Source organism: Borostomias antarcticus, assembly GCF_949987555.1.
Source record: "Borostomias antarcticus genome assembly, chromosome: 23".
Taxonomy (NCBI): domain Eukaryota; kingdom Metazoa; phylum Chordata; class Actinopteri; order Stomiiformes; family Stomiidae; genus Borostomias; species Borostomias antarcticus.
This window is the reverse complement of record NC_140256.1, coordinates 17,270,965-17,280,496: the sequence shown is the minus strand read 5'-3', so window position 1 is coordinate 17,280,496 and position 9,532 is coordinate 17,270,965. Positions and strand designations below refer to the sequence as shown.

At 49.8% G+C, this 9,532-nt stretch overlaps 1 protein-coding gene across 11 annotated transcripts in view; it reads left to right on the top strand.

Annotated features, from left to right (window-relative positions):
• Positions 1 to 7,388, top strand: part of trpm3 (transient receptor potential cation channel, subfamily M, member 3) — a gene marked incomplete at both ends in the record, with an annotated part of 160,975 nt that extends 153,587 nt beyond the window's left edge. For 6 of the 11 annotated variants that reach the window (XM_084457247.1, XM_084457243.1, XM_084457242.1 and 3 more), the window contains 5 exons: positions 1,732 to 1,906; positions 4,352 to 4,502; positions 5,018 to 5,211; positions 5,434 to 5,566; positions 5,837 to 7,388. In XM_084457247.1, the coding sequence (XP_084313373.1) occupies positions 1,732 to 1,906; positions 4,352 to 4,502; positions 5,018 to 5,211; positions 5,434 to 5,566; positions 5,837 to 7,388 (2,205 nt within the window). Of the gene's footprint in view, positions 1 to 1,731; positions 1,907 to 2,456; positions 2,580 to 4,351; positions 4,503 to 5,017; positions 5,212 to 5,433; positions 5,567 to 5,836 lie in introns of all 11 variants that reach the window. The other 5 variants (XM_084457244.1, XM_084457241.1, XM_084457246.1 and 2 more) reach the window with 2 other exon arrangements.
• Positions 7,389 to 9,532: the final 2,144 nt, after the last annotated feature.

Here is a 9,532-nt window from a genome sequence, read left to right as displayed (position 1 = left end):
GACTGTCTAACACACTGTCACTCTGTCACTCTCTCTCTCGCTCTCTCTCACACACACACACACACACACACACACACACACACACACACACTCTCTCTCTCTCTCTCTCTTGCTCTCTCTCACACACACACACTCTCACTCTCTCACACACACACACACACACACTCTCTCTCTCTCTCTCTCTCTCTCTTGCTCGCTCTCTCTCACACACACACACACACACACACACACACACACACTCTCTCTCTCTCTCTTGCTCTCTCTCACACACATACACACACTCTCTCTCTCTCTCGCGCGCTGTCACATACACACACTCTCTGTCACTCTCTCTCTCGCTCTCTCACTCACACACACACACTCTCACTCTCTCTCACACACACAACGAGACGATCGAGCAAGCTCCTGGAGTATGTTCCTCCAACGGCTAGGAACTTTTATAGAGCAATAAATAACATTCAATTACATTTTCAAAAAGGGCTAAAAACATCATAGAAGAGACATGGCAAACACTGGTGTATGTCTGTGTGCGGGAATGTGCACATACACACTCTCTCTCTCTCTCTATCTCTCTCTCTCTCTCTGTTTGACACATACTCTTTCTCTGCAGTATCTCTCCCTCCCCCGCTGACTCACCCCATCTGTCTCCCTGGTGTGGATTCCCACAATCTCTCCCTCTGAATCTCTCTCTCATTCTCAGTCTCTCTTGCCTATTTTAAAGGACCTAATGAAAGCGATAGGGTCATCTAGTGTTGAGATTGAAGAGACGCGCCAGCTCCTCCGGGGTACAGGCTGTGTGTGTGTGACTGGGGCGTAACGAGGTTACTCTGTCCAAGTAAACTCCTGGATCGCCTCCAGCATTTCTCTGTCTGTGGTCCTGAACGATCAGCGAGAGAGCGAGGGAGAGAGAGAAAGAGAGAGAGAGAGAGAGATAAAGTGAGTGAGTGAAAACAGAGAGAGAACTGAAGAGGGGGGATCATAGGCTCAAGGCTGTCTGTGTCTCAGCCCTGCATGTCTGGGTCCAAAGCACAAACTCACACAAAACACAGACAGATGTTCGTCACACTGTACGTTCATCATGAGGCGCGGTTCAGTGCCATAGACTGGCTGAGGTCTGCTAGAAAGAGATGGTGATGCAGAATGGAGATTTTACCGTTCGTCAAGTTGGCTGAGGAAACACCTTTATTCAGTGAACATTGAACACGCAGTCCAAGCGTATGTGTCGAGTCAACTGGTTTTATCCAGGGAGGATACACTGTAAAATACCTGGGAATGTCTAAGACCATGGTCACTTTTAAGCAAGATCTTAAAACAAACCTAATATTGCTTTTACCATGTAGCTTTATTTGCGTTAATATGCTCTTTGTATTCTCTGTTTTTATATTTTTTATTCTATTTTACATTATCTTTTAATTAGTAATTCTTTTACTTTTATTGTTTCCTTTAAATCTCACTGTGTTCACATGATTTATGTTTTTATCCATCTCTTTTTATGTAAAACACTTTGTGCTACATTGATTTGTATGAATGGTGTAATAGAAATAAAATGACGGACATTGTAAAGGCAGTTTCCCCATTTGCTTCTATTGATGTTGAACAACAGTCCAGTCATCTAACGCTCCCTCCCTCCTCTCCTCCTTGCCCCTCCCTCCTCTCCTCCTTGCTCCTCCCTCCTCTCCTCCTTGCTCCTCCCTCCCTCCTCTCCTCCTCCCTCCTCCCTCCATCTCTCAGATGATAGACATGATGTACTTTGTGATCATCATGCTGGTGGTGTTGATGAGTTTCGGCGTGGCGCGCCAGGCCATCCTCAACCCCAACGAGGACCCGTCCTGGATGCTGGCCAGGAACATCTTCTTCATGCCCTACTGGATGATCTATGGAGAGGTGTTTGCTGACCAGATTGACCGTAAGCAGCCCAGCAGAGGACCACCTCCATCTAGACTACAGTAGCTCCATTCACATCAGTTCAATAAAGTGTAAATTGATCCCCGAGGGGAGGATATTGCTGGGCATGAATGGGACCACTCTGACAGCTGGCAACTTTGCCTATAGTCATTATTGACTCAGATAAGGTACAGTATTACGCTTTCTCACTGAGTTGCATCTCTCTTGAATCCGACCTGATAGTCTTTTGAGTGCGTGATTCTGTATGCTTGAGTGTGTATGGGTACGTATCATGTGTTTGTTTGGGTGAATGTGTGTCTCTCTGTGCGCCTGTGTGTGTGTGTGTGCGTGTGTGTGTGTGTGTGTGCGTGTGTGCGTGCGTGCGTGCGTGCGTGTGTGTGTGTGTGTGCGTGCGTGGGCGCGCGTGCGTGCGTGTGTGTGTGTGTGTGCGTGCGTGCGTGTGTGTGTGCGTGTGTGTGTGTGTGTGTGTGTGGGTGTGCATGCATGCACCGAATGAAAGGAGTGGCCCAAAGAGAAGAGATCTGAAATAATGCTGTGGTTCTGTGTTTCAGATATGCATAGTAGGAAGCTACAGCACAGGCTGAAACGCTGGCCGCACGAAAATTACTTTCGCTCTCACGGAACCTGGCGTAATAACGGTCCATCCCACATTGCCTTGTTCAATCAGAATGCCAGTAAATCTACAAATATAGACACTACCTCACCCCCCCCCCCCCCACACCACTCCACACACCCTACCTACACCATCTCAGCCTCACCACCATGCCATACCCACACCTGCCACCAGGGACTGCTAGAGACAATGGCGCATGCAGCAATCCCACGCTCTGGGGTGAAGCAGCCCTTAGGACCTGATCTCAGATCAGCTTGCCTTCCTCCAAGGTCCCAGTCTCAAACTTAATGCGGGGGGGGGGGGAGACATGAAACTGACCCGAGTTCAGCCATTAAGGGCAACTTCATCACGCTGGGCCCGACACACTGACAGGTCCGTGTGTTTGAACGGCAGCGGCACTCTTCCCTTTGCTTTCTATTGGTTTCTGTTATTTTAGTTTTCATAAATAAAACAAACATCAAAGGAGACGATGTTCCTTATGGACTGATGTTCCTTTGGATTTGTTTGACCTTGTTTTGGAAAAGTGAGCGTGCCAGGTGACGTCAGTCTGTCCCTCAGGTTATCACCGCCGTCCCCGGCCTGCTGGGCTGCACACCCACGCTGCTTATCATCACAGCAACATCCCCACTGTCATCTAAGCACTCGCAACAAAGCACTGATGCGCTCACTCAACCACACGGCAACAAACATGAAAAGAACCAATCACACACACACACACACAAACGCACACACACACACACACTCAAATGCATGTATGCCCCGGTTAGCACACGTGCAGTACATAAGCTCAACAATGAAATCAGCACAGACACACTCATATACTGTACATGCACACACACACACACACACACACATGTGGGTACACACAAATACAGACACACACACGCTCAAACCCATGTATGCCCCGATTAGCACACGTGCAGCACATAAGCTCAACAATAAAGTCATCACAGACACACACACACACACACACACACACACACGCAAACACATACCCATACATATAGACATCAGTCTCCTTTCATCATCTGCAATCAGTTTTTTCTCGTGGTTCAGTTGTCAGAGTTTTTTCTTTTATCCCAATTTCTTTGAGCGTACAATTTGCGAAAGAGAAAATGACTTCAGTTCTCTGTCTTTGGGCTGCACTGTGTGATCAATCAAAATCCAAGAGAGTGTGAATAAAATTATTTCTAGAGGTAAACAAACCAACGAGCCTCCAAAGCACAGGACCATGCCGAGTGGCCCCATTCTAAGTCCCAGCAACTGAACCATCACGGATGGAAAAAACGTATGATGTATGCTAAATACATTATGAATGGATATGTAGTCAAATCATTACTCAGTTAGGCTATGGTGCAGACCCATGTGACAATATCATTTAAACATATTGAAACATGTTTAAATATATTGGCAAAGCAAGTTACAATGAATATATTCTGGAATATATTTAGAGATAGCCTACACATTTCAGCACATGCTGGCCTTTCCATTTCTAGAGCTCACCTGCCTATCCTCCCCCCTGCAGTGATGCCCAGTGTTTGCATTACCCTTGGACTATTTGTCTGTTGTTTGTCTGGTAGTGTGTCTTCGTTCATCCCTCTCCTGCTTCCTGTCTGCCTGAACGTTTGCTTGTACAGTATGTGATGTCTTTTTGGGTTTTTAGTCAGCTTTCCCCTTCGTTGTTCGACTACTTGCATGTCTTGGTTACAGTTTGTTGCACGTGTGTCGCCGTAGTCTGTGTTTATTTGGCCCTTCGGGTAACGTACCTCTTCCCCTGTTTGATTCATGCGAAACCCTCTGTGTTTTTGTTGTTGTGGACGTTTCCGTGCGTAGCTCCGTGCGGCATGAACATCACGGCCGACGACGGGGTCGTGGTGACCCTGCCCCCCTGTAAGACCGGCGCCTGGATCGTGCCCGCCATCATGGCCTGCTACCTGCTGGTGGCCAACATCCTGCTGGTCAACCTGCTCATAGCCGTCTTCAAGTACGTATCACTGGACCCGTCGCTGTCCTTAACACACTTCCTGTCTGTTCCACTGAGATTCCTTCACTTCCTTCACTGTGTCATACAAGCCTTTCCCACTGTTGGTGATTTATTATGTGTGCACTTTTCTGTGGCAGATTCACGAGCCCGGCAGCAAACAGCTGCTTTCACATTCGCTATTCCACTTCTATTGGGGTCTTTGACAGCCATTTACTTTCATAAGGTGTTGTGTTATGTTTCCAAGTGACAGTCATTTGTATGCTAATGTCCCCTAATGTTGTGTTTCTCAATCTGTGAAATGCAGTAGAGCGAATCCAATCCCTATGTTTGTTTGGAGAACCATGACAAACTGCAAATGCAGATAGCGTAGAGGAGTCATGTTCTATAGCTCTCTGTTCTGCAGGAAATCCTGTCTTTCTCCACCACTTTGGCTCTGGGGTATTTGGGCGTGTGGTGAGTCTAGTTCGCCAGGCTACCTGGTTTGTCTGACGTCCCTCTCACGTCTGTCGTCGCAGCAACACCTTCTTCGAGGTGAAGTCCATCTCCAACCAGGTGTGGAAGTTCCAGCGCTACCAGCTGATCATGACCTTCCACGAGCGGCCCGTCCTGCCCCCGCCCCTCATCATCTTCAGTCACATGACCATGGTCCTCAAGCACCTGTGCTGTCGCTGGCGGAAACACGACGACGACGAGAGAGACTACGGCCTGAGTCAGTGGCGGTGGCACCTCGGTTCAAATCTGTGCAACTTTATTATCCCTGTTTGTAATTACGGCCTTGGCAGGCGCCAGCAATCCACCGAGGGAATTAATGTCAGGGCAGCAGAAAATACAACGACACCCAGATAAACAGAGACCGTACATTCTGTAATTGTGGCAAACTACTGTGTGTCAGCGTCAACGCGACTCGAATCTCGCCCCTCCTCGTCCACAGAGCTCTTCATCACGGAGGACGAGCTGAAGAAGGTGCATGACTTTGAGGAGCAGTGCATCGAGGAGTACTTCAGAGAGAAGGACGACCGCTTCAACTCCTCCAACGACGAGAGGATCCGGGTCACCTCGGAGAGGTCGGAACACACACACACACACACACACACACACACACACACACACACACACACAACACTCACAACCACCCCAGAGCTTCATGAAAAAACAATTTAGTGTCGCCGACGTGGTCGGACAAGGCAGTTCCTCTCTGGCTCCTGCATTCTGCTCTTTGCCTCTCCATCACTCTCTCTCTCCCTCTTTCTCTCTCTCTCTTGCTCCCTCTCTCTTTCTCTCCCTCCCTCTTTCTCTACCCCCCCCCCTCTTCTCTCTCTCTCTCTCTCTCTCAGGGTGGAGAACATGGCTATGCGTCTGGAGGAGGTCAATGAGAGGGAGCACTTCATGAAGGCCTCCCTGCAGACCGTGGACATCCGCCTGGCCCAGATGGAGGAGCTGATCGGGCGGATCGCCGTGGCCCTGGAGCGCGTGACGGGCGTGGAGCGGGGCGAGGTGAACAAGGCGCGGTCCCGCACCTCCTCCGACTGCACGGACTCCGCCTACATCCTGCGGCACGGGGAGTGCCAGGACGCGGCGTACATCCTGCGACAGAGCAGCTTCAACAGCACCGAGGGCAACGCCTACCGACTGCAGGACACACTGGAGGGAGGGGCCGAGGGCTCCATGTCCCCTCCCTCCCCCACCAGCATGGCCACTCGCACGCGCAGCCACTCCTTCTATGTGGGCGGGGCTCGCGGCGCCGACAGGGCCGACGGCTTCTTTAAGGAGCGCTCCCTCAGCCTGCACCGAGCCAATAGCTCGCAGTCGGTGGTTTCGGGAGCCACCTCCAAGGACTCTAGGCCCCTCCCCCTGGCGACGCTGTCGGTCTCCCAGCAGCACCGCCCCTCCTCCTGCATCGATATCTACGTGTCCGCTTCCGAAGAGGCGGGGCCGAGCGAGTCCTTCCTGGACCCGCTCAGGATGGCCCCGCCCCTCCAGCGAGACCCCTCCCTCCACTCGGAGATCATGGAGGCGGTGCTGTCGGGAGGGAGGGACTACGGCAGCGGGCTGGGCGAGAGGCACTCGGAGGGCGGCGGCATGTTCGAGGACAGCGCGGCGGCAGACCTGTCGATGTGCTCCGGTCACCTGCTCCCGGACAGCGCCCTGCCGCTCTGGGACCCGGACCCATCCCCGCCGGCGTCGGCGGGCCCGATGGAGCGCTCCAAGAGCACCCGCTACCTCTCCACGGCCGGGACGGGCTTCCTGGACGAGCCGCCGCTGGTCAAGTCGCACAGCATGATGTTCACGCCGCGCAGCTGCTACAGCGGCCTGTGCGTGGGCGTCCAGGTCAAGGCGGCGGAGTACACCAGCATCACCGACTGCATCGACACGCGCTGCGTCTCCACGCCGTACACGCCCGCCGCCGAGCGCTCCAACTCGCCGGGCGGCTCCTCCTCCTTCCCCTTCGACAAGCCGCCGGACATGATCGCCTCCCACCCGGAGCGGGAGGCGGAGCTCAGCCACACGGAGTCGGACCCGGAGGATCCGGAGGAACTCCGCCCCGCCCCCGAGCCCCTCCGCATGGACAGCCTGGGCGGGGGCCCCAGCGGGAGCGCCCCCCGCTTCTCCCCCCTCTCCAGGCTGGAGCGGGCCAACAGCTGCTCGTCGGACGACTCCCACCCGTCGCTGGCGCCCCCGCACCACAGGAAGAGCCTGTCGGTGAGCGAGCGCATGGAGAGGGGGGGCGGCGGCGGGGGCCGGGGGCTGGGGGGGGCCAGGAACCCCTTCCTCAGGAGCAAGTCCGGGGCCCGGCCAGAGGCCCCCAAGACGGACAGCCTCTCCATGAGGAAGCTGGCCACGCCCTCCGCGTTCCGCAGCTTCGACAGCAGACACAACTACACGTGACAATGAGGAGGGGGGTGGGCACTCTGTCGTTCTGCAGGATGATAGGGTCGGGTGGGAGGTTAAAGGTTACAAGGACGGGGTCAGTCTAAAGAGCTATGAATCTAAGTTAGTTTCACCTCCTCCTGTAGCTTACACTAACTAGGTGTTCGGTGATGGACGTTTTGTGTGCTGTCTTCCGTTCCATTTTGTCAATTCAACATGTTGTCACTGTGCTGCATCACAACATAACACATCAATCCAACTAGAAACGATGGTCCTGAGCCTTTAAATCTGATAGTCATCTAGTCGCCTCAGTTGAGAGGTAAAGAGATTGACGTCAATCGGGTTGCCCTTACTACCTCCTTACCCCTTAAACTGCCCACACCACTGTATGTTCCTCACAGATGCTTGCGTTTCTCCCACCACAGTCATCAGAAGAGTAGCAGTTAGCGATGGTGACTGTAGCTGGACATGATGGAGCCCAGACGGTAGAGACAAAACACAGAGCAGCAGGTTGAAATCAGAACAGTTCTCTGAACCTTATTCTGTCCCAGTGTAGCATTGGTCTTGGACACTGCTACTTTTAAATGATGGCCAAATTTTGTCTAAAGGAGTCATTAAATAGCAGCGTGAGTGCACACACACACACACACACACACACACACACACACACACACACACACACACACACACCATCTATCCTTGACCTACTTCAGTCTCAAAACTAGCCACTAGAGGGAGCTGTGTGTCTATTTATTATATTATATTATATTTAGGGAGTCTTCCCATGTATCAAAATATTGAAATTAGATGCATCAGGGGGTGTCTTTTTATTATTATTATTTTACCAAACAAGCATCAAACATGACTGGTAGCAGTGCCCCTCTTCCACTATGTCTGCAGGCAGAGGCATTGTGTTCCACGGCTGTGACACTAGCCTGTGACTATCATTGGATCCGTCCTTTTGATTCATTCATGGTTTTCTGTACATTTTTATTCCATAGAAAGTGAAACACTAATACAGCTGAGCACGGTTTCAGGGACTGACTGTAAACCATTAACAATCATGTACATTTCAATAGTAAAAGGGAATGGTAAACAATTCAATTTCAAAGGAAAGAGCTGTTTCCCATATTTTTGACTTGAAAATAGTCGTTGAGAAAGTATGCATTTAGTCAGATTTAGTCATCTTTCTGAACAATGCATTTTAAGAAAAGCTTCTTTAGGTTGAGATCAGAAGGTGACAGACGATCAGTGTTTTTAATCTCTTTTATTTATTACAGTTGAAAAGTTTGTACAGGAATGGGAAATCCTGCTGAAAGAATTTAGCAACCAGAGAAAAGAGACGAGTGACATTTACATTACAGATCCTCCAACTAGTTATTTTCATGTTTGTGTTTTATATTTGCTAAACTTCATTGATTATATTGTACTTATTTTGATTGATTATTATATTTATTGTCATATTGCTTTCTATGAAGAAGTGATTGCCTGTTTGAAATACTAAATCCATTTTTAAATCTTCTCAGTGATATTTTGTCTAATTTTGAATTATTACAAGATTTTAAAATCAATAAAAGGTGATACCTATAAGCACTAAATGCTGATGTATTATATTATTTACTGGATGTATTATACATGAATTACTATATTGTACATCTAAATCATATTTGATGTATTTCATTAATTGCTATCATTATATATTTTTCACCAAATGGCATAAAGTAATTTTATTATCACGGCAATACAGCTGCAAACATTATACCAAACTGATGGTGCCTTGTTGGCAAGGGGTGACAACCCCAGTTGTTATGTGGACAAATACTTAGAAATCAACATAAAATGGACTTATTTTTATTTCTATATATCGATGCACAGATCAGAGATGATTTCCTTTAAGGTCAAAGGTCAAAGGAATCATCTAGTCATGGTCATTGTATCTTTTCACTCAGTGGGTTGGATGCAGCTCATATCTCCAGTATTACAGCTGTCAATCATACATTGGAGAGAACACGTTGATTTCATGCTTTTAAAAACATATTGCGCAAGACACTAGAGAAGGGGGGGGTGGTGCAGTCACTCAGGCCCTGGATCTGGGCCATGTTCAGTCCCTGGTGTCTGGGCCATGTTCAGGCCCTGGATCTGGGCCATGTTCAGGCCCTGGT